Raw genomic sequence first — 26064 nt, 5'->3', positions numbered from 1 at the left:
ATACTGAATGATTCCACTTACATGCAATAGTAGTCAAATTCAGAGAAACAGTAGAAAAAAATAGTAGAACAGTGATTATCAGGGGCTATAGGGAGGAAAAAACGGGGCGTTGTTTAATACATGTAGAGTTGCAGTTCTCCAAGATTCAAAAAACTTCTAGATAGCTATTGCGTAACAATGTGAATATATACAACACTACTGAACTGTACACTTAAAAATGGTTATAATGATAAATTTTGTTATATGATTTTTACAATTAAAAATAAAAGAGCACATATCAAAATTTATGTATTTAATTTTTTATGTAGATAAGGTCTTGCTCTATCACCCAGGCTGGAGTGAAGTGGTGTGTTCATGGCTCACTACAATGTCGAATTCCTGGGCTCAAGCAACCTCCACGTCATCCTCACAAGTAGCTGGGACTACAGTTGTGCAACACCATGCCTGACTAATATTTTTAATTTTTTGAAGAGATGAGGTCAAACTCTGTTGCTCAAGCTGGTCTTGAACTCCTGGGTTCAAGTAATCTTCCCATGTTGGCCTCTCAAAGTGCTAATGTTACAGCCACCATGCCCGGTGGAAATTATTTAGCTTAAACTTTCATACTAAAAGAAATGGAAAGGTTAACAAAGACCCTTCCTAGTATTAACCTTGTCTGATTCCACAATGAGATTAATCTGACAAACATTTATAGGGCACCCACTCTATAAAAGTCACCAAAGTAGTACAGTATATCTGAAAGTAGACATATAGAAAGTAAACCATAAAATCATAGGCATGATATAAGTCTAAACATTCATAGCCATAACTCCTACTCAATTTAAGGAAGGCAAAAATGTTTTCCAGTTTAGATTCAACACTACCAAAGGAAGTTTAATCTAATCCTTAAGGAAACATCATATTTTCATCCTATGAGACCATCTTTCTCTAGCATGGTGATTAGTAATAACTGCATGAGTAAACAAACACACACACACACACGCACACACACGCAAAGCAACTTCTGTTTCCCATGGTTGGAGGAGCTAAGAGGTAGCTGCTGGTGTTACTTGTTAAAAACTGAGTTACTCTGATTTTTAATATGATTCATAAAAAGCAACAAAGTAGAAAATGTCCATTTTGTATGTGACAATTCTACCAATTCCTCATAATGAACATTTTAAAAAATGTAATTCCTTTAACTCAACAGTTAATTTAGAAGAAACAAATATATACACATATATAAAGTGAGAGAGGGAGATGACTTTAGGTAAAATCAAATAAAGGTGATGATTATCAGTAAACTCTTTTTTGTTCCATGAGACTTATCCCAATGACTCTCTTCCTTGAATACAAACCAAGAATGTTTGAGTTCTAGATCTCAAGTCTATAAATCACTGTTTCACTGTTTCTGCCCCCAGGCAGCTGATATGGTTCATTTACATTTCCCCACTTTTTGATATTCACTAAATACTATGTTTAATTTTATTTTGCATGATCCTTTGGGGGAGGGAAACTTAACTTTTTAGGATGTGTTCTTGCACTTATGTTTGAAAATTGAGGCATGGCTAGTGTATTGTAATCCATAACACTCCTAAACAAATAACTGAACCACCTTTTCAATGGCAAACTATTAAATCTGAGAGTATTGCCTAGCTTCCCCTGAGGGGCCAGCCCCCAATTCTCAAATCTCCTGCCTTACACTAGAAATAGAGTTACCTGTCAAACTGATGAAAACCACTTGCCTAGGATGACTTTCAGAAACCTATATACATATTTAATCTACATTTTCCCTGGTCATTATTTAAAGGGCTTTTGGATAGACCACACATTGCAGGAACTATGAGAGGTAATAAGAAAAACTGAATAAATATGAGTGAATGGTATAAATAAATTATCCCCCCAACTTAATTCCATTCCCATAACCCTGAAATATTTGCCACAGATCATTTACAATGCTAGAAACCAAGTGCTAATGGTATAACCCCTATATGAATGCCTTAACAAACCAGACCTATTAGCACACAGCAAAGGACAGCATGGGACCAGGAACAGGATAGCTTTTAAAATTAGACAAACATAGGAAATATTTTAATCTCAGCTCTGTCACTTAGCCATTGTGCAACCCTGGGCACAGAATAGCCTGAGCTTCAGTTTCCCCTACTGTAAAATGGGGATAACAACCACTGCCTTAAAAGCCATGAGGATTTTGTGAGAGAACACCAGTAAAAGTACCTGGCCCATTGCAGGCACTTAACAGTCAGAATGAGCAAAGCCCTTTCATTTCCAACAGATATAAGTGATAGCAAATGCAATCAGACAACTTGGTATTCCCTTTTCATTTATTAGACATCATTATTTTTAGAATTATTGCAAGGTGTCATTATCACTGGAACACACTTAACAGAGATGTGAAACTCAAGAAAGGTGAAGGAAAAGTACATTAAAAACAAACAGTAATATAAAATGTTTGATTGCCTATAACAGACCATAAATTCAAGGGAGAAAGCTGGCATGACCAACCAAGATTTTATGGAAGAGCCGAAAATTGAGGGAAGCCTTGAAATAAGGACAAGACATCCTCTTCCCCATGGCTATGTATTAACAAAGAAGCAGCAGGCATGTGTATCCATCAGGTATTCAGTGAACAATAGAGACTATTTTTGCTGTACGGCAGACTTTTGCATAGGCAAACAACAGAAGGTAAGATTGAATAAGATAAAGGAGCCAGGGACACTATTACGAGAACCCAAAAATCAAATTTTGGAGAAATAAATCATGGTTGCCGGAAATTGGAGATTTTAAAAAATGAAACAATATATAACCCAGTTGGTTTATTAATAGAAGATTGATCTATCAGAGACATCACTGAGTGGACTGAAGAAGAGAGATGCCAGAGACAAACTGACCAGTTAGGAGGCCACTGTCACAATCCTAGCGTAAAGTGTTGAAAGCCTGAGTTAGCAGGGTGGCAGTGTGACTATAAAGAAGGAGACAGGAGTGAAAGGCATTATAGAAAGTCTCATAGACTTGCATGAAGAAGGAAGGAAAAGATGACATAGCAGCTTAGGAGTGGCGGACTGGGAGAATGAAGGCACCACCATGAGAGGAAAAGACAACTCTGGAGGGGAAATTAGGGACAAAAGAAGCAAACTTGATTTCAGGCAGATTGTTACCAATGTGATATCCACAAAGAAAATGTGAAGTCAGCATGTAAAGATGTGGGCCATAGACAGTAAGGGGAGCCCTGCACTCAGAAAGTATGGCTGAAGCCATAGAACTGCAACGATTCTGATGCAAAGAAACAAAATGAGACCAGCACACTGAGAACAGCCCTCCTTGAAACCCAGGCTCATGCAGGAAGTGAAGCCCTCATAGAAGTCAAAGAAGGAGCACAGAAACACAGGTGGTGTCATTAAAACCAAGGAGTTGAGTCTCTGGAAGAGAGGTAGTCAAGAAAGTAAGATCCAACAAAAAAACCAAAGATGAGAACTGGAAACAGGCTCACATCTGACAATTATGAAGCTCATTGATAGAGATCTTCAGAAGCCCAAGTCCAAAAGAAGTGTCAAATGGAAAAAGGAAATGAGGTAAGTAGGAAGAAAGCAGTCAGTGTGTGAACAGCCCATGCTTCCCAAAGCACTTTTCTAAGAGAAGTCTCATTCAGATTTTTAACCTGGAATGCAAGAAAACAAGGCTTTAAGAAATCAAGAGAATCTGACAATACACACTGTCCATAGTGGCACAGACCCTAATTTTTCTTTTCTGCCCTCCTTGTTCCCCTCTGATTTCCTGGTTATCCTGCACAACCTCTCTCCACACTTCTTATTTCTCGGCTGTACTTCTCAGCCTCTTTCCTTGCAGTAAGAAAGAGTCATGTCCAATCGCCCCTTTCCCTTTTGCCTTTTCTTTTTTCTCTTTTCACTCATACTATAGGGGCAAAGACAAAAGTCAGATTTTACAAGATAATCATAATTTGGTAACTGTTGCTTTCTATGTCTTCAAAAGAGAGACAACTTCCAAAATATACATGAAAATATGCTCAACATCATTAGTTATGAGGAAAATGCAAACTAAAACTACACTGAGATACTGCTTCACACCTACTACGATGGCTAAAATTAAAAAGATTGGTGAGAATGTTGAACAAGTGGAAAAACATTCTGAAAAACAGTTTGAGCAGTTTCTCAAGAAGTTAACATACCCCTACCACACAATCCAGCCATTCTTCTACTGGATATTTAGCCAAGAGAAACAAAAGCATATATGTCCATATAAAGGCTTGTACATGTATGTTCATAGCCAAAAACTCAAACAATTCAAATGTCCAGTAAGCAAACGAACAAAAAAATTCTGATATATAGCCATACAATGGTATACTGCTTAGCAATAAAAATGAATGAAAGACTGGCAAGCGGAACAACATGGATGAATCTCAAAATAATTGTGCTGAGGAGAAAAAAAAAAAGTCCAGAAACAAAAAGACTAAATACAGCATATTTCTACTTATATAAAATTTTACAAAATGCAAACCAGTCTATAGTGACAGAAAGTAGATTAATGGTTGCCTAGAGATGAAGGAGAAGGGTAGGAGAATGACAAAAGAAAGGAATTACCAAGGAGATGAAGAAACTTTTGAGGGTGATGGATATGTTCAGTATCTTAATTGTAACAATAGTTTCATGGGTATATACAAAACTGATCCAATTGCATACATTAAGCATGTACAGTTTATTGTATGTATCATACCCCAGTAAAGATATTTTTAAAAGAATAGTCAGAGAAATGGGCAAAATTTGAATATGAACTACATATTAGATGACCTTAACCCTATATCATAAAGCCACCACGGAAGCTAAGGAGTGAGGACCTCTTTTTGGTAAAGGAGAAACACCAGCCAAGTACTCCTGTTGTCATCCTATTTTTGAGGGGAAAATAAAAACTAGCTGTCTTTTTCACCAGAGAATTCCCTTTAAAGCAATTATTTCCCAAGTATGCGCCTGCCTGTACTGTTTCATGTCTAAATCTGTTTGCATTACATAATCCTTTGGGGATAAACAATTTCTGTCTCTGTATCATGAATCAGAGCAAGGCCTGTGGCTGTAATATGAAGGTAAAGAGTTTCTCTGACCACTGTCGGGATCCCAGTGCTTTACCCCAATGACTTCTTCAGCAGCAGACACTCAGATCCCCTACATGTTAAAAATATAAGCTTCCTTTCTAAATGCTGCTTTGTGAGTCTCACTCTTAGACAAATCCAGGCCCAGGCATTTATAAAACAGCTCAGGCCTGAAGGTACCATATCAGATCTCAGAAATGTTCCAAAAAAGTAGGGAAAAGGTCAGAATCCCCAATTGGTCTCTCTTCTGAAATTATTAGAGGATAAAATCCTCCAAGGTTTCAAGCCATAGATAAGAAAAAAAAAAAAAAAGCAAATAAAAACTTTTATATGTATTTAGAATATAAATTACCAGGCTGAGTGCCCATCTCTATATTCCCATCTGGTGTCAAAGCTATGGCTGGCACTTAGATTAAAAATAAAGCGTTCAATATGGCATTACAATTATCTTCCTAAAACTGACTATAAAAATATAATCAGAACGAATTAATCTTACTACCAACTCCAAAGTCACATGTTTATTCTGCTTTGTATCTTTAAAACTTTAAGAGACTAAATTTCTTCAAACTGATCACACACAGAAAGATGTAATACGTTCTTCTTAAAAAAAAAAAAAAAAAAAAAAAAAAGGAAAGAAAAAAGGCCAGGTTTGGTGGCTCATGACTATAATCCCCACACTTTGGGAGGCCAAGGTAGGCAGACTACTTGAGCTCAATAGTTCAAGACCAGCCTGGGCAACACAGTAAAACTCCATTTCTATAAAAAAACAAAAATACAACATTAGCCAGGTGTGGTTGTGTGTCAGGAGGCTGTGGTGGAGGATCACTTGAGCCTGGAAGACAGAGGTTGCAGTGAGCCGAGATGGCATCACTGCACTCCAGCCTGGGTGACAGAGTGAGACCCTGCCTCAAAAAAAAAAACAAAAGTTCCTGAAAGTTACCTGAAAATCTTAAAATATTATTTAATTACTTATTCTATTATTTTCCAGAAGGTGTAATGTAATGGTACCATTCACAAATTTACACAAATTCAAAATACTCTTCTGTCATTTAAAACACTATAAAAAAAACTGTATTTTATATGCATATACTTTATTATTTGAAATAAATTTTAACTTTGGATATTACACATTTATAATCACATATTACTCTACAAAGTAAGATGTGCAAAATTACATACACTGTTCTTTATGGGCAATTTGAGGGATTTTTCACAAGACAGTTTGACTAGAAATGACTTCGTCTTTTATACCAACTCAGGACCTAACCTCACTCAGTATGAGACTCCTCTGCCAGCAGCCACAGTTTCTTTACAGGACAGGCAGTAGAAAGTAGGGCAACAATCTTATGCATAGGAAATCCTAGAAAAAATAAGGATGACCTTCACCAAAACCAGCAGAAGTACCAGGACAAGATGGCTCCAGAGCTCCCACTTTTCTGAAACCAGAGGGCAGGATTCCTGGGCATATCTGGTTAGGTCTTTCAAGCTGCTGAATCACTATCCTGTGCAGTCAGATATTCTGCCTACTGTTTAGAATAATGCTTTCTACATCATTTCCTTCAGATGGATCTAGTGATGATAATTTTCCCCATAGAAAAAAACAACAGTATTTGTTCTTTCTGTTATGTAATTGATGCCTGCTGGTTTTTAGCATTGGGTCTACGTAAATTCTAATTCACTCTGTGATTGTTAATTCTCTCTATTACTGTACCTTAAGTATCCTTTCTTCTTTGGCTCTTACTTTCTACTGGTTTTTACCTTTCATTATATTAGCAAAGAAAATTTACCTCACTATCCATAAACTGAAGGCATTTTACATTCCCTTCATCTCAAATTTCTTAAATAATCTCAAACACAGGAATATGATAACATCCACTATCATCAGTATTTAAAAAAAAATGTTCTGTTAGTTCCAGTTAATGCAATGAGGCAGAAAACAAAAACAAAAAGTATAACTTATCTAGAAAGTAGGAGACAAAAATTACATTATCTACAGTCAATATGATGGCCTATCTTTTTATTAAAAAAAAAGAAAGAAAAGAAAAGAAAGTAGAGAGAGAACAAATCGCCAGAAATGCTACTAAAGCTAAATAGGAAGGTAAGTCAGTAACCATTTTTATAAATTGGCATTAATTAAACCAGAAAACATAATGAAAAGATGGCATCATTGTAATCAGTTTACAGTAGCAGCAGAAGGATGAGTACTTCATCCTTATACACAGAATTTACTCCAAGTGCATTCATTTGGCCTACTGAAAAATCTTTTATACTCTTCTCTCACTATAGCCTAGACCATTGCACAGTTGTCCCTCTCCAAAACGGGTACAAAAAAAATCCTACCCTCCCAGGAATCCCCTATTTGGCCTGGAATAGATTTGACTATTTTAAAACAAAATAACACTTAACAATATCTAACAACCAAGGAACAAAAATCCTACTGAATTTGACCAAAAAATTCATTGTCTAAAACAGGAGATAGTAAAGTAAAATGGATAGCTGACAGAAGAACTATTATATTTCCACATTCATCAGCAGCATTAACTATAATGAATACACAGTTACATATTAGAAGGGAAAAAAAAAACCCACCTCGTTGTTCTCCAAACAGTCAGACCCCTCCTGATTGACAGTTCACACAGCAGAGAAAAAATCTGAGTTAGAAAACTAATAGCAAAAACTGCAATTACTTTTGCACCAACCTAATACCTACTAGTAGTTTCTTAAGATTTGATGGGGCCCTAAAATACCAAATTTATGTCCCAAATAAAACCATCCCTAAGACAATCCAAAAATAAGAAGGTTGGCTCTTTTCTGAAGTCCTCTAAAGTCTATTTTCCCCCACATCAGTGTTACACATTTTACAGCAACATTCTCCAATGAGGTTGCTAACGTGCAGAACAAGTAACAGTCTCTAAAACCCCTTCCCACCTATGTGGCTCATGTCACAACCATTTTCACTTCTCCTTCTCTAGCTAATACAATTGTAGTTTTGTTCACCTTTCTAAGTTGTCATGTCCTCCAGAGGCTGGGCTCCTCCTCAGACCCAGAATGAATTATGATGGCTCAAGGCTAATCACGCTGATCACATTCCCATGACCAAGTCATTGGTTTAGGCATGAACATGTGAACATACAGAACACGAACAATGGCCTATAAGATGTGAAGAATACTTTAGAAAGGCTTCCTGAAGCATAAAGAACAGGACCGATATAATTTCTTTTTCATGTCTGTGGATGTAGTTATACAAAGATGGCTGCAGCAGTTCAGAGTATCACATCTTGCAACCATGAGCGAAAACTGAAAAGAATTTCTGAGACACTGAACTAGATCCTTGAAGTCACTGAGCTGCTAGATCAAAAGCCACTTTTGGGCCTTTTATTATGTCAGATAATAACTGTCTCCAGTGTTTAATCTGCTTCCATTTGTGTTTTCTGTCACTTATAACTGAAAACTTCCCAATAATGTACCATCTAGATGGCCAGCTAGAACTCACGCCACCTGTAACATAAGTCTCTGACAACAGTCATAATAGACAAAACCAACCAATCTGTAAGAGGACTTTTCCTCATTGCCAGACTAGCTGTTTACAAACAGGAGTAACTACTGATTATCTAGAAACTATTCTGTCTTTGGTAGAAGTTACATTGAATTCCCCTTTTTTGAGATGAGTACTTCTCATATAAATTTAATGAAATTATTTAACTTGGGGGAGGAAAAAAATTAATAATTATTAATATCAGTTTTATCAGATGGTAACAATCTAATCTTTATTTATCTCTCTCTGATGAAGCCAGACTAGAAGTAATAGTCTTAAACCAGAGGGACCTAGTTCACATATAGAGATGAATTTCTTGAGAGAAAGGATTATAGTGAAAAAAATTCTCCAGGGAAAATGTGGAATCTCCTTGATGAAAGTCTTTTAAAAATAGATATTTCATGTAGCTGTGAAGGCTTAGGCACTATATTTGGATTACATGACAATTCAAAAATCCCTGTCAGACCTATCTAGAGAGAAAACTCAGAAAGACAAATTTAGAAAAACATCTAAGGCTAAAATAAAAGAGAAGTAAAAACTCCTCAAACTCTGAAACATATTTATCATATACCAATGAAAACCAGTTGTTATAGAAAATTCATTTCATTATCTATAGAGCAAAAAGATAAAACACTATCATCAAAGATCCTACTATGTCTCAATTTCCATTCATTCCTGACAGTGTCAGTAAGAGACTTATTTGGCCAGAAAATATCCAGTGACTAATTTAACTAAAAATTAATTCATTTAATTAAAAAGATAAATGAAAGCACTCACTAAATTAAAAAGAAATGGTATACACTTATCAGAATAAAACAGTTTCTGCCCTATTGCAATCTCATAACTAAGATAAATACATTTTATTTTGAGATTTTTTTTATTGCATTTTAGGTTTTTTATTGCATTTTAGGTTTTGGGGTACATGTGAAGAACATGCAAGATTGTTGCATAGGTACAATAAATACATTTTTATACCATGTTTTAGATTAAAAACTTTGCTGTCCAAGAGTAGTGCTGAATATAGACTCTCTTCTTAAAAATACAATTTGAAATATTTAAGATTTAGTGCTACAGGGTATTAAATCACCACTCATATTTATAATGACCAAAACTTGCAATATTAACGTTGAAAAGCAAATTCAATTAAGTGCTACTCTAGAGAAGTCACAGGGTTTACTGACATGCAATAGACAACTGGTCTTTGATTTCGAAACTAAGACACATAGGCCGGGCACAGTGGCTCACACCTATAATCCCAGCACTTTGGGAGGCCAAGGCAGGTGGATCATCTGAGCTCAGGAGTTCAAGATCAGCCTGGGTAACAAGCATAACCCCATCTCTACCAAAAATACAAAAAGTTAGCCAGGCATGGTGGCACCTGCCAGTAGTCTCAGCTACTTGGGAGGCTGAAATGACAGAGAAAGAAAGAAAAAAGAAGGAAGGGAAGGGAAGAGAAGGAAGGGGATGGGAGGGGAGTGAGGAGGGGAAGGAAAAGGAGGGGAGTGGAGAAGGAAGGAGAGGGGGAGGGGGAGAGGAGAGGGACTGGAGGAGGAGGGAGAGGGAGAGGAGAGGGGGCAGAGGAGGGGGAGGGGAGGGAGGAGGGAAGAGGAGGGAGAGGGGAGGGAGAAGGAGGAGTGGAAGATCAGGAGTGGTAGGGGAAGGGGAGAAGGGGCAGGGGGAGGAGGGGCAAAGGAAGAGAAGGAGTGGTAGGAGGGGTGAAGGGGAGAAGAGGAGGGGGGAAGGGGAAGGACTGGAGTGGGGGATGGGAGGGGAAGGGGAGAAGGAAGGAATGACAGAAAGAAAGAAAAAAAAGAAGAAAGAAATTAAGACACACAGATCATCATCTGTCAGCTGCTCACACAAGAGCAGGGCATAGAGGGCACTAACGGTGGATAGTATGGTAAAAAGTCTGTGAGTCTCAGAAATACAGCCTACTGCTATGGTGCCTTTTACTTCTGTACAAATTAGAATAAAGTTTTCAAGTTACTGTAGACCCACAGATGCCTACCTTGGGGAGCAGACAGTTCTGTACCCCTTAGAAAATAAGGTCCCTCCACCTAGTATCACTGTACAGTATACATCTTGCACTATTGTATTCAATGGCCCCAAACTTGCCTTCAGGAGCCCCATGCCCAGTGGAGGAACTCTCTTGTCTTCCAGGAATGGAAGAAAGTAGGTTCTCTTAATGTTAACATACTCAAGTATCAAGGCCTTCCTTCGTTCTAGAAAAGTTGGTAGCAGCTAAGCTTCTATTAAATTGGGCCCTATTCTCAAGAAACAGGTAAAGAAAAGGGAAAAAAAGAAAAAATAACTCCAGAGAGCTCAAGTGATCAAGACTTGTAGTTTTGTTTTTTTTGTTTTTGTTTTTGTTTTTGTTTTTCAGAAGTAAAATACTATATTGTATTAGTTCCATTCTTATGCTGCTGCTATGAAGAAATACCTGAGACTGGGTAATCTATTTAAAAATTTTTTAAAAAAAGGTTTAACTGACTCACAGTTCCACATGGCTGGGGAGGTCTCTGGAAACTTACAATAATGGTGAAAATCACCTCTTCACAGGGTGGCAGGAGAGAGAATGAGAAGTGCAAAGGGGGAAAAGCCCCTTATAAACCATCAGATATGAAAACTCATTCACTATCAGGAGAACAGCAAGGGAATACTGCCCCCATGATCTAATCACCTCCCACAAGGTGCCTCCTTCCACATATGGGGATTACAAAACAAGATGAGATTTGGGTGGGGACCCAAGCCAGACCATATCATATATCTTCACTTTTTTTTTTTTTTTTTTTTTTTTGAGACGGAGTTTCGCTCTTGTTACCCAGGCTGGAGTGCAATGGCGCGATCTCGGCTCACCGCAACCTCCGCCTCCTGGGTTCAGGCAATTCTCCTGCCTCAGCCTCCTGAGTAGCTGGGATTACAGGCACGTGCCACCATGCCCAGCTCATTTTTTGTATTTTTAGTAGAGACGGGGTTTCACCATGTTGACCAGGATGGTCTCGATCTCTCGACCTCGTGATCCACCCGCCTCGGCCTCCCAAAGTGCTGGGATTACAAGCTTGAGCCACCGCGCCCGGCCAATATCTTCACTTTTTAAGCAGTTTTTCATAGCACAGACTTCAACTTTATTGAAAGGATATTAGTTTATCAATATGCATGATTTTTACCTACATAAATATTAACTAAAATGCTCTGTATTTTTCAAAGGAGGGCCTAAAACTATAAAAGAAAGCTATAAAAGGGATTATCATTAAATTGACTAGTTTGAAAAGGATGGCTTCTTTTGTTTGTTTAAACTTTGACTTTGAAGATTTATATTAAAAACAGATTATGACTAGCTAAAACCAAAGCTTGGCCTGACTTAAGGTTGGCTAAGAAAATAATGTATTAGCCTTCTAGAATGAAAACACAGGATTAGCATCCACTCAAACCAAACATTACGAACTCAGTATTAAAAACAAATGAGAAAATGATATTTGCTGTTTAAAATTAACAATAATATATGTGATAGGAAACTGTTTTGATCCTGAAAAAGAAAAAAAAAAGTCAGTGCTTGAGTATAAAGAAAGATTATGCAAACACATATACACTCCTACATATTTATCCTGAAGTCAACCCTTTGGTATTTTCAAGAAAAGTAAAACACTAATCATTTTTGTTTATTGTGACTGGTTATGCTAATACCATTATAATTTCTATGAAAGTCTTTCATGAACCAACAGGCAAAAATGTTGCAGATTTTCTGTAGTGAGATAGAGATTCTGCCAGCAAAGAAGCAGGGTAGATGGGAACAGATGTTTGAATGTGAAGCATCACTTGCTCTGACTTCTGACCCCAATCTTTTTTAGCTACAGGACTTTTCTAGGTAATTACAAGATCCACCTACCAAGGTTAGCAGCATAGGGTTTTCAAAAACACCACCACCTGTCACAGAGACACAACTGTCACAGTCATATGAGAAAACCAAAGTCCCACTCAATAAATCGAAAAGACTATGCAGTGTCCACATAACAATATTATCAGCACTTCATTGACCAAATTAGGAGATCTGTAGGGCTTCAACCAAAAACTGACGGCACAGGCTTTGAAGATAGGGAGCTCTAAGTTTGAATCACGGTTTCAAATCCTAGTTTCACCACCCACAAACTGTGAGAGACCATGGGCAAATTACTTAATCTCTCGGTGCCTTAATTTCTACATCCACAAAATGGGGGATAATATAGTACCTACCTCATGAACTCTTATGAGAATTAAAATTAGATAACATATATAAAGTACTTTATAAATACTGCCTGGCATAGTATATATATTTAATAAATGTCAGCATTTATTATTACCATCAATAATGGTGGCTTCTTTGTTTCCTCCTTTGATCTAGAAATCCTACTTCTGGAAACCCATCCTAGAGAAATAATTCAAACTACAGTAGAAGCACAAAAATATTTATTACAATGGTATTTACAATGGTAAAAAGTTAATGGAGCCTAAGTATATACCAGTAAGTAAGCAGTTGAGTAATTTCTCAAATATCTACTCAATAAAATACTGCTCTATCACTAAAAAACATATTTAAAATATAAATATAAAGAATTAAAATAGGCCAGGCACGGTGGCACACACCTATAATCCCAGCACTCTGGTAGACCAAGGTGGGCAGATTGCCTGAGACCAGGAGTTGGAGACCAGCCTGGCCAACATGGTGAAACCCCATTTCAACTAAAGAATATTAAATCTAGCCCAGCATCGTGGTGCATGCTTGTAATCCCATGTACTCAGGAGGCTGAGACAGAATTGCTTGAACCCAGGAGGCGGAGGTTGCAGTGAGCCAGGATCGCACCATTGCACTCCAGCCTGGGTGATGAGAAACTCAGTTTTAAAAAAAAAAAAAAAAAAAAAAAAAAAGGCTGGATGCGGTGGCTTATGCCTGTAATCCCAGCACTTTGGGAGGCCAGGGTAGGCAGATCACAAGATCAAGAGATCGAGACCATCCTAGGCAACATGGTGAAACCCGATCTCTACTAAAAATATAAAAATTAGGCTGGGTGTGGTGGCACATGGCTGTAGTCCCAGCTACCACAGAGGCTGAGGCAGGAGAATCACTTGAGTCCAGGAGGCAAAGGTGGCAGTGAGCCAAGATCACACCACTGCACTCCAGCCTGGTGACAGAGTAAGGCTTCATCTCAAAATAAAAGGAAAAAAAAAAAGAATTAAAATAAATAAAACCAAATCTAATATAAAGCATTATAGAGCAAAATGACAGTATGCTTATAGAATTATACAGAGAAAAGCAACAAGATTTAAATCAACATAGGTATATTTTTATAACTATGTAAAATTATAGTTAAAATGCATATTTTTTAAAGAAAAGATGAAGCTGGGCACAGTGTCACATGCCTATAGACCCTGTTATTCAGGAGGCTGAGACATGAGGATCATCTGAGCCCCGGAGTTTGTGGCTGCAATAAGCTACAATCAAGCCACTGCAATCCAGCCTCAGCAACAAAACCAGATCCTGACCCCCCAGTAAAAAGAAACAAACAAACAAAAAGACCTGCAAGCAGTACACCAAAATTCTAACAATAGATGTGCCTGGGTAATGAGATTTAGAGGAATGTTTCTTCTTTTCTATAATATCTATCATGTAGTCATATTACTTTTATAATTTTAAAATTAGTTTACTTTAAAATACATTTGACTTGCTGCTGATTTATTTTAATACTCATTAAATAGAATTACTAAAATGGTAACAAAAGTTACGGAAACCCTGACAGCAGTCTTACCACCTTAAGAGTTGTCTGCTGCCATCACATCCTCTCCCTCTCTTTCAACCATGGCCCATACTCCTGGGTTTCATCTCTACTGCTATGTCTCAGGCTTCCCAATTGACCCTCTCCCCTCATACTTCTATCTTGTTAGTTCACATAAATCCTCCATATAGTTTAGAGGAGCAGGATTACTAAAGCATGGATTTTATGCCATTCCTATACAGCAGTTCAGTATTTACAGAACATGGCCCAGGCTCCTCAGCACAGCTTCAATAATACTGCTAACAATAGTTCCAGCAGCATCTCCCACTCTCCTCACCTGTGTGTATCCCAAACCCCAGGCCATGGCTCTTCAACTGGGGGTCTACCATGCTGGTATATTTTTGTCATTGTAAATTATGTCACAAGCAATTTGTTATCCATAATGGTTCAAGTACCATAGTTGTGAATTATTTCTTTTTACCTAGCTAGAAAAAAATCAGTTGTATTCCTATAATCTCTTCCCATTTACCTGCATCAAAAATGGGGATGGAATTTACGGTGGAACATTGCCCATAAATCTGTGTTTCCCACGGACGCATGATACAAATAAAATCTTCTCTGTCTCGTGACTCGGTGGAAAAGGATACTCTAAACCAGAGCTCTTCAAAAAGCAGCATCACTGGAGGTGCTCTCCACCTGCAAAGGAAGCAAGCAGACTGCCTTGCTTCAAATTATGGCTGGCAATTAAATTTTAAAAGTCACCTTTTCTCCTCATAAAAAAAGCAAGGGGAGGAGGATAGAGGAACTTTAGAGATAACCAGAGACTAGAAGATAAATCTTTTTAAAATCATTCTACTCCATCGAGATGGAGACAGCATCTCAGCAGGTTAAGGGCCAAGAATTTCATTTCATGAATTTTCCACCTCCAGTGCTGATGTAAAGTTTCTTTTTCAAATAATATACTTAACATTAAAATACAGTTAATTTAAAAATAATAGTAAGTGTATCAAAACACAGAGGGTACTCAAATATGGAAAAAAATAATGAATGAGCTTCTAGAATGATTACCATTGGGTAAAGCCTATTCCTAACAAATAAGGCTATCTGCCTTCTTCCAACAGTGCCTGCATTTTATTTCCTCTGTACCATTTCCATATTTTTTCTTCAACCTATAATGTCATCTTCCCCTCCTTCCTCCATCCAATCACTGTAGACAGAAATGCTAGGATACAATTAAATGTCAGTTCCTCTTCAAAATTATCCCAAATTCCCCAAGCTCCTTCAGTCAAGCCATCACACATGTAGGTGGCAGGCATCTTGCAGCTCGGCTATTTTTTTTTTTTAAGCTCATCTTTCCAAGTAGACAGAATGCTCCCTGAGGGCAGAGAATGCACCAATTCATCTTTAGACATCACATAGAACATAACACTGCTTTCCACAGGTGCCAGACTACACAGAAAATGTTGGCTTAATTGAACCGAATTTCTTAACTTGTTCAGAAGATGCAGCAAGGTCAGCAGTCAGGCTCCTACATTCCCATACAAAAACGTTCTTAAGCACAGGCATAGGAAAGAGGGTTTCATTGAAAAAAAAATTTTTTTTGCAGAAATTTTAATGTGCCATTCTAAATCAAAATAATCAGAATCTTCTCTTAAACCCTAAGGCATTTGTCCACACTAAATCCCTAGGCCTCTTGTACATCATAATATGAAAGTCAAATATTTACTAACAGCAGCTATAATGTCTGAAAAGCAGATCATTCACTGTATCACTTATAATTTATTTATTCAGAAGTGTATCTTATTTCAGAAGGATTCAATGAAGCTTACATAAATACATATAATACAAGCTAAAATGAAATAACTAAGAGAAGAAAAGAGAAAAACGGTGATATGGTTTGGCTGTGTCCCCACCCAAATCTTGAATTCCCACATGCTGTGGGAGGGACCCAGTGAGAGGTAATTGAATCATGGGGGCAGGTCTTTCCCATACTGTTCTTATGATAGTGAATAAGTCTCACAATATCTGATGATTATATAAGGGGGAGTTTCCCTCCACAAGTCTTCTTCTTTTGTCTGCCACCATGTGAGATGTTTCACCTTCTGCCATGATTGTGAGGGCTCCCCAGCCACGTGGAAATGTAAGTCCATTAAACCTCTTTCTTTAGTAAATTGCCCAGTCTCAGGTATGTCTTTGACAGCAGTGAGAAAACGGATTAATACAAATGGAATAAAGGAAAATTGAGTATAGGAAAGATAAGCTGTCCTAGGAGTGAGGTTCATGTACCAGGTGAATGTATTCCATAAAAGTCTGCACATTTGCTAGAGGTAAGAGGTTTGGCTTTTAATGCTTGTAGCAGCCAACAAACCCCGGATGGCCCAAACAGTTACATAATTCAGCATCCTTAAGATAAAAAGGGGAGAGAGATCCAAGATGGCTGATTACTAGCAGCTCAGGATTGTAGCTCCCAGTGAAAGCACACAGAACGAGAGGACGCCACACTTTCAGACGAATTTTTGTTGCTCACAGACCAGGAGATTCCCAGCAGAGGAGCCCCATGAGTCGCCAGCACAGCGGTTCTTGATGCAGAGTAAACGGGACTGGGTACCCTTTTGGTCGACTTTTGGAGCTCTGGGAAGGCAGAGTCGCCTATTCAGCTGATTGAAAAAGGGACTCAAGAAGGAAGCCAGACCGGAGATTCCCAGGCAGAAAAGCACCACGAATCTTAACACCGCTGTTTTGGCCAGCGCAGTGGGTTGCTCAGATTCCCACGCTGGGAATCAACAAGTTGGAAGTCCACTCAGAGACCTAATTTGAAAGTCGGTAATTACAAAGATGACAGGTGGATAAATTTACAATGATGGGAAGAAACCAATATAAAAAGGCTGAGAATACCCAAAATCAGAATGCCTCTCCCTCTACAGGGGATCACAGTTCCTCATCAACAACGGAACAAGGCCTGATGGAGAACGAGTGCATTCCATTAACAGATTTAGGCTTCAGAAGGTGGATAATAAGAAACTTCTGTGAGTTAAAAGAACATGTTCTAGCCCAATGAAAAGAAACTAAGAACCTTGAAAAAAGGTTTGACGAAATCCTAACGAGAATGGACAATCTAGAGAGGAATATAAGTGAATTAACGGAACTGAAGAATACAATATGAGAACTCCACAAAGTATACACAGGTTTTAACAGTCAAACTGATCAAGCAGAAGAAAGGATATCAGAGGTCGAAGACCAACTTAATGAAACGAAAAGACAAGATTAGAGAAGAAAGAGTGAAAAGGAATGAGCAAAGTCTCCAAGAAATATGGGACTATGTGAAAAGACCTAATTTGCGTTTGATAGGTGTATCTGAATGTCATGAAGAGAATGAATCCAAGCTGGAAAATATTCTTCAGGATATTCAGGAAAACTTTCCTAACCTGGTAAGGCAGGAAAATACTCAACTTCAGGTAATACAGAGAACACCACAAAGATATTCCTCAAGTAGAGCAACCCCAAGACACATAATCGTTAAGATTCACCAGCATTGAAATAAAGGAGAAAATTCTAAGGGCAGCTAGAGAGAAAGCTCAGGTTACCCATAAAGGGAAGCCTATCAGACTCACAGCAGATCTCTCAGCTGAAACCCTACAAACTAGAAGAGACTGGGGGTCAATATTCAATATCCTCAAAGAAAAGAAGTTTCAACCCAGAACCTCAAAGCCAGCCAAATTAAGCTTCATAAATGAAGCAAAAATAAAATTTTTCACGAACAAGCAAGCACTCAGAGATTTCATCACCACCAGACCTGCTTTACAAGAGCTTCTGAAAGAAGCACTATACATAGAAAGGAACAACCAGTATCAGTCATCCCAAAAATTTACCAAAAGGTAAAGAGTATCTCCATCATGAAGAATCTATATCAACTAATGGGCAAAATAGCTAGCTAGCATTAAACAACAATATTAAACTCACAAATATCAATATTAATCCTAAATTTAAATGGATTAAATGCCCCAATCAAAGACACAGACAGGCAAATTGAATAAAAAGTCAAAACCCATTGGTTCGCTGTATCCAGATCCATCTCATAAGCAAGGACACACAAAGACTCAAAACAAAAGGTTGGTGGAAGACTTACCAATCAAATGGAGAGCAAAAAAAAAAAAAAGAAAGAAAAAAAGAAAACGGGAGTTGTAACTTTCCTCTCTGACAAAATAGACTTTAACAGTAACAAAGACTAAAAGAAACAAAGAACGACATTACATAATGGTAAAAGGATCAATGCAACAACAGGAGTCAATGATCATAAATACATATGCACCCAGTACAGGCACACCCAGATACATAAGACAAGTTTTTAATGACTTATAAAGAGACTTGGACTCCCCCACAATAATAGCAGGAGACTTTGACACCACATTGTTAATATTTGATGGATCGAAGAGATAGAAAATTAACAGGGACATCTATGATTTGAACTCAGACCTAAAACAAGTAAAGTCAGTGAATATTTATAGAATTCTTCACCCCAGGTCCATAGAACATACATTTTTCTCAGTATCATATTACACCTATTTTGAAAGTGACCACATAATTGGAAGTAAATCACTCTTCAGCATTTGCATAGTATTTCACAGACTTAAATGAAATATTGGTTGGCTGTTTGTTTGTTATTTTCTTCCTTTATTCCTTCCTGTCTCCGCTGTTAAGCATAATTATCTGCATAAAAGAAGTTTTTAACACCTATTTTTAGATTGCATTCCAGCCCGGGCAATAGAGCAAGGCTCCTGTTCTCTATCCCCCTTTCTCTTTCTCTTCCTTTCTTCCAAAAAATAAAAATAAAATAAGATAAGATAATAGAGTACTATTTCTCCCTTGGTCCTCATTAAGATGATACTATATAATATAACATGATTTCCTCAACAACTTTCTTGCAGTTGATTTCTCAGAGCTGTGGGAGACTATTCCTCAAAACAACCCTCACAGGCAAATGACAGCACACAATTCAATAAAGCAAATGATGGAGAAGAAGGTAGGAGGGCCAAGCAAGGGGTTCAGGTACACAGATTTTATTCTATCTAGACTAGCCTGAAATCCAGAGGCTTCATGCATCCACTTGTCTCTGAAACTACAAAGAAAATTTGATATGCATGTCCTTTTTTCTGGGGGATATGTCTGTAGTTTCATAACATTCTCAAAGAGCAGCATGACTCAAGAAAAGTTAAGAACCACTGATTTAAGGAATCAGACTATATATATACATTCTTCACGCAGCCCTCCATAAGCAGTTTATTTTCTGAGCTTCTAAGAAGTGCTGAGCCTCAAGACTGCAGCCCCTGACAAGCGCTTGAAGTACGACTTCTCTCTCATGAAAAATGTGGAACTCACGGCTTTAACCACTGGCCAAGCTGTGTGCCAACTGTCAAAATACCTAAGACCTTTAATAAAGTAATGCCCATGAGCATATGGAGCACAAAACAATCTATTCTTCTAGTTAGTCTTCAGCCATGAACATTAATAGATGTGCCAAAGGATTTGGTGGTATTTCTTCTAGATAGTATAAAAAGAGAAAAACATAGAAACAAACAAACAAAAAAAATCACCACCTTTTGCCTATCAATAAAAATTACAAGCACAAAAACAATGATTTTCCTAGATAAAAATTATTTTCAGCTTAAAAATAATCTTTCTACAACAGTTTATATAATGAGCTCTTTTTTACCTTTTTGTTGTTTTAATCTTGTTATACAAGAAAACAATCACTGCCATAGCTTTAGACACATACACATACAGTGAACCATCCGCACGCAGTATCACGGTTAGAATCAAGGGAGGAAGCTGGCCTGTAGGACCACTGAGATAAGGGTCTTTAAATTTCATGCATCTAGAAGAAGCCACAGCCCTACAGTGTCTGGTCCTCAGCATAACAAGTTCAGAGACCTATCTTTGCCAAAGAATTCACAGTTAAATATGCTGAAGAGAACTAACTCATGGTAAATCAAATCGTAAGATGCTAATACCAATGTATTAATCACTGAGAATATTCCTTTTGTCTAGTAAGAAAATTTATACCTGAAGCCATGGCACAGTTTTCTCAGATATCTGGAAAACCGAAATCCTGAATTAGTAATCCTAAATCCACTGAAAGTTAGAACATTGAGACATAGAGAGTTTGAGGGATACCTGACAAATTATCCCTGCCCTACATATATCTTTATAGTGATCAAAGGAAGAGTCTTCCTTGAATACTGCTGCCCCAACACTGCAGACTTCTTGGTCTTCTTGGCCTTTCTTCTTCCACATCCTTCTCTCCATTAGGTGCTTCTTTAGACATGGTATAATACAACTGATGAGGGTGCACCTTACATACATTATTATCCCTGTTTTTAGGTAAGGATAATCATGTCTCAGCAGCTTGCCCAGTCTTGCAGCTAGCATAAGGCAGAACAGAGATTCAAAGCCAGATCTCAAGTCAAAGCTTATGTTTCTAATCTTGAAGTAAACAATACCTTCAAGGTGTTTTTTCCGGGGCCTTCCCACCTCCCAGTTTGATTTAAATGCCCCTCCTCTGTGTTCCCATAACACTGTGAGTACACCATGACTATAATTTTTGACATAGAGTTCTCTCTCTCTCACTAGACTGAAACTTTTTGAGGATAGGGGTTATATTTCATTCACCCTTGTATCCCCTGGGCACCGCCTATCTAGGTAAATATTCAAGCTTATTTGTCCAGTGGTTTCACATAGAGATCAACAAACTGAAGGCCTCCAGCTAACCACATAGCCTTAGGAAGGTCACACTTCTCCAGCTATCAGCATCTCAGCTTAAAAGAAAAAAAAGGGGGGAGGATAAAATTGATATACACAGATGAAATGGATATACAAGGATATACAAGGTCTCCTTTGCATCTAAAGAGCACTACAATTGTAGATGGGCCTTAGTTTTTGATGGCCTATCTTATTAGTGGGAATTATTAGAAATAAAATTAAACTCCTCATTTACCTTCTGTACCATTCTAGAGATAGAATACACATAAATAATAGAAAGTTCAGAAAAAGCTTCCTCTTTCATGATGGGAGCTAACCATCATTTATACTAAAATCAAACATTGGCACCCTCCTCTGGTGAATGGTAAAGGAGCTAAATAACACAAAAGAATTAGATGGTAGGATTCTGAATGATATATAAAGAAAAACAGAGAAATTATCTAATATTATTTGTCACCATTATACTCTCACTAGCAACTAAGTAACTCCTTTCATAGCACTTTCCTTCTTTTGCCCTAAAACAAAGCCAGAATGAACTGGCTACACACAGTGAGAGATTATAGACAGAACAATTATTCTATTTTTAAGAGTACTGATAATCATCAATTATTTTAGATGATGCTTGTTTTTCAATGTAAAGCACATGCTTTACATTGAGAAACAGCATGCTTTTCAATGCAAGGCACAATGAAAAGCATTTTATGGATTGGCTAACAATGATCGTCTTTTCATTTGTTGTTAAAAAATTCAATAACAAGCGATGTACATGTAAAATACTTTTAGTAAAATAAAAGTATTTATCGTGTCCATTTTCTGGATCGTACATTTACTACAAGATAGTACTGAAAAATTTTCAACCTGAACCCTGTTTTGGTCGGCAACTTTCAGGTTTTACAGTTACCAACTTAAAAACAAAAAAATTTAAATCACCCAATCACTTACACTTTTTTAGCCTAAGGCTAAAACTATGCCAATGCATCACACCCAGACAACCACAACCCATTCACCACATTACTACTACAACCAAACCTTTAATAAAACTAAAACTGTGCTTTCTAAGACCAGAAGCAGATTATCATCAGCCAACAATTTTATATATATAATAAATATAAGCTTATTAAATGTTTTACAAAGGAAGGAATCACAACTTCCTTCACCCTCATTGAATTTAGGCACACAAAAAATGAAAATACAGATAGTCTGCCTCAAGCCAAGACAAATGAACATTATACTGGCAACTGTGTCATTAAGGTATGTTTTTGCCCAAGTATGCAGCCTCTTTTCCCTCAATTAACTTAACATCTTTCATTTACCCTGTGACCAAGGGGAGGGAATCCTAACTACCCAAGATGTTACAAATTTACAACCACTGAGAAACTTGCATTCTGAACACCAGAATATAAAAAAGCTAGGGTGGGTGGAAAATGGCAAAAACTGATTTCAGTTCTACCAAATGAGTTTTCCTACTACGTTGGTTCTACAAGGCAAGTAGGCACAGTAGCATGAAATGATTAGCAGAATGGTGGGTGAGGAATGCAGATAAGATATCCAGTTGAAAGCTTTCGATGTTTACCCAAAACAAAGGCCAAGGAACAAGCAAATGCTTGAAAAAGAATGGCAGTCCGTGCAGTTCCCTACAGCCTACCCAGAGACCAGAGGGCAGAGAAGAAAGTTGGGGCGGGGGGGCGGGGCGGTAGGCGACTTGTATAGGAGTGCAGGGGAGGGGTGCAATAAAAAACATAAAGAGGTTAAGAATAAGAAAAGCATGCTGCCAAAATAGAAAAAAAAAAAAAAAAGAGTATGCAGCAATGAACCCGTTACAAACTGCCAAACTGAGAGATGGAGTGACTGGCCCGGTGTTCTTTGGAGCATGACGCTGGAGCCACATTTGCCTCTCACTTTACTTGGGCCAATGCGCAAGGACCAGAGCCAACGCTTGCCTGACCTCCAGGAAACCTGGGCCCCAGTGCACAACCTGGGTGCCGCAGAAATGTGGGAGAGGGAACTGAACTGGCCTCTAGCTATCTCCTGCTTCCAGATGAACCACAAACAAAGGAATCTAGAAGCAGGGCAACATCTGCACCCCCAAGCCGCCAGAGCGTAAGGATGAGGGCAAGGCACCGCCTCCTTTGCGGGCATAGCCACCTCTGCAAAGGCCAGGGGCATCTAGGTCCCGCTCTGAGATCTTGGTAAAAACAAGAGGACAGCGAGGCGCTCCTGTCAATTGGCCCCATTGCACTTGTAAAGTTGATAGAGTTGGAAAGAAGCGCAGAGATGCCCCTCGGATTCCTCCCTAGAGTGAAGAGAACGGGAAGGAATCACAGCTTTCTTCACTGCGCCCCACTTTGCTCTGCAGATATAGTCTGTTTCTCTAAAGAAGCATAAAAGATATTGTCTTCCTTCTCTGTGCTTAGTTCAGGTCAAACCACAGAACAAGGGCAGTGGGGTCTGGGACCAAAGTTCGCTGGAGATAACATTAATTCTCCTTGCTAAACTAGAACAGTGTTTGCTGGGTTCCAGCCTTGGGAACCTCATGTTAAGTAGCAACAAATATACGGTGGATGTCTCTTCCTCCCCTAACGTGGACCCTCAGTCCCAAGAAGTCTGGAATCAGCAGTGCTTTTGGCAACTTGAGCCGCATTTGTCCAGCCAGGCACCGTGGTGTCATCACCACGCCCCTCGCACCCAGATCCTATCCCGCTGCGCACACGCCGTCCTGTTGTTTACACACACACACACACACACACACACACACACACACGAGACATACACGGACACAAATACAAAGCCCCGGGGAGCTCCTACCTCTCCCCCGTGCCCGTCGAATATCCCGAAGATGGACGGGTGCGTCTTGTTGGCCAGATCCGTGAGAACTTCGAAGCGGTCCTCCATGTGGTCTCTCCGTCCCTGGATGGAGTACACCGCCACGTTGTGGCTCTTGAACTCCCAGGTCTTGGAAAACTCGGCCTCCAGCACATCAAGCCCCCCGAGTCGATCGTTCTGCATGATCTCGGCTACCTTGCCCTTCACCATCTTCACGGCGTCCCGGCTAGACTTCACGATGGTCTTCACCTCGTCAGTGTGGAAGAAGTAACTCCACAGCGCCAAGCTGATGCACAGCAGGAAAAGCGTCTCGGGTCTCAGCAAGAAGTAGCGCATGATGCGACCCAGCAGAGACAGCAAAGTCATTGTATCCTCTATCATTTATTATCGCTAGAGCCTCAACCACCAGCAGCGACGCGCGCCTTGAAGGCTCGCCGGGTCCGGGAGCACTGCGGGGACAGCCCGCCAGGAGGGAGGCGGAGCAGTGCCCGAGGGTGGGAGAGGAGGCTCTAGGACCCCGGCTGGAGGCAGCAGAGCCGGCGGCTCCGAGCCGGCAGCGCGAGCAGAAGCGGCTTCCCTTTTGTCTCCCCGCCTCAGCGGCCCGGAGGCCCGTCCCTGCCGCCCGCGCCGCCTCCCCTCCCTGAGCCCCTTTGTGAGACCGCGGCGGCGGCGGTAGCAGCAGCCGCCGCAGCAGCAGCCGCGGGTGCCCCGGTTGGGCAAGAGGAATCAAGTTGAAGTTGCGCCGGGCGAGTCTGCCGCGTTAAGCGGGAGAGTTCAGGGGCGCCTGCGCCCGCGAGGCCCCTCCGGGAGTGCCCCTTCAAGACTCCGGGGAACGAGCAGCAGGTGAGGCGCAGGGCTCCAGACCCCGGCGGACGAGGGATGCACGTCCCCTCGGTCGCCGCCGCTGGGGAGCGCGGAGATGGCCGAACGCTCCAATTCCTTCACACACCCCCTGGGGCCCCAGATAATAAAAGTTTTGCGGGAGCCTGGGCAGAAGCAGGGGTACGCGGAGCCAGGCGACGCGGCACGATAGGCGCTGAGCCGCAGGCGGCCGGCTGGGCTCTGCCAGCCTCTCCCAGGCACCTTCCGGCTCGACTCGGCTCGGCTCGGCTTCACTCGCGCGTTCCCTCCTCGCCTCCCGGCTCGCGCGCGCTCCGCCCCGCGCGCGCTCGCCCCACCCCGTCCCGCCCCTTGAGTCCAGACTTGACACCCCGAGGTGTTCCCACCGAGCTGTCAAAGGCTGAGCAAGTTCCGCGGCTGTCAGTTCTCGCTTGCAGCCCTGGGCTGTCCAGGCCACCTTAGGGGGAGAAAAGACAGAGGTCCCGCTGCCTAGCTCTTGCGGATGGTCGTCCCTTCCCCCTGCGCCGGCTCCTAAGCCAAGCTAATCCCGACCCACGTAGTGTTGGCGTTGGTTTTCCAGGAACCTCTGGTGCTCACTAGGAAGCCGAGAGCCGCACGTGCGTGTTCCCCCCTTCGGCAGCTGCACGATAGTGCGGTCCCCGCTTCGCAGGCCTAAGGCAAGCGAGAAGGGACGCACTTCTCCCGGCTCGCAAAGCGATGCAGGGAGGCTATCGGGCCGCGGGGCGCAGTCTCGGCATTCAGCCACAAAGGCCTGCCCGGATCTCTTGAGAGTCTGAGAGCGAGCCTGGGGTCTAGCAGCCTTGTCCCTCCCGAGAGCAGCAGAATGGTGGACTCAACAGAATGACTTCTGTTTCCCCAAGGAAGTGCACTCTGACGATAACTTCGGGAGGGACAAAGAGGGCCGCTCTTTATGAGAGCTGCCACAGCCCCTGGAGCAGGGGACTCAGTGGCCACCAAGGCCTTCCCTGCTCGCGGCCTTTCCACGAGGAGGCACTAAGCTTCCGATGGGGGCTCCAGGGCGCTCCTGACTCTTCTACGGGGCGAGGGCTCTGACTCTGCAGTTGAGGTTTGAAGGCCCTTTGGAAGCTCGGAAGTGGCGGCCTCCTACCACCTCCTCGGTCAACGCAGGAAGAAGGCGCAGTGGGGGCGGGAATCGAGATGAGCGGAGAGGAGCCGCCACGGAGAAGAGTGCGGGCTTGCAGGAGCCGCCCGGGATAACTCGAACTGTGGGCAGGCAGGTGCCG

The 26064-nt window shown here is 40.5% G+C and overlaps 1 protein-coding gene across 1 annotated transcript in view; it reads right to left on the bottom strand.

Moving 5' to 3' along the window:
* PPM1L (protein phosphatase, Mg2+/Mn2+ dependent 1L) overlaps positions 1–24340 on the bottom strand; it is a 312963-nt gene extending 288623 nt beyond the window's left edge. The window contains exon 1 of the mRNA XM_003924979.4: positions 23942–24340. Coding sequence (XP_003925028.1) covers positions 23942–24340 — 399 coding nt within the window. The remainder of the gene's footprint in view (positions 1–23941) is intronic.
* Positions 24341–26064: the final 1724 nt, after the last annotated feature.

The sequence above is a fragment of the Saimiri boliviensis genome, chromosome 9, assembly GCF_048565385.1.
Source record: "Saimiri boliviensis isolate mSaiBol1 chromosome 9, mSaiBol1.pri, whole genome shotgun sequence".
Lineage (NCBI taxonomy): Eukaryota > Metazoa > Chordata > Mammalia > Primates > Cebidae > Saimiri > Saimiri boliviensis.
This window is presented reverse-complemented; position numbering and strand designations above follow the sequence as displayed.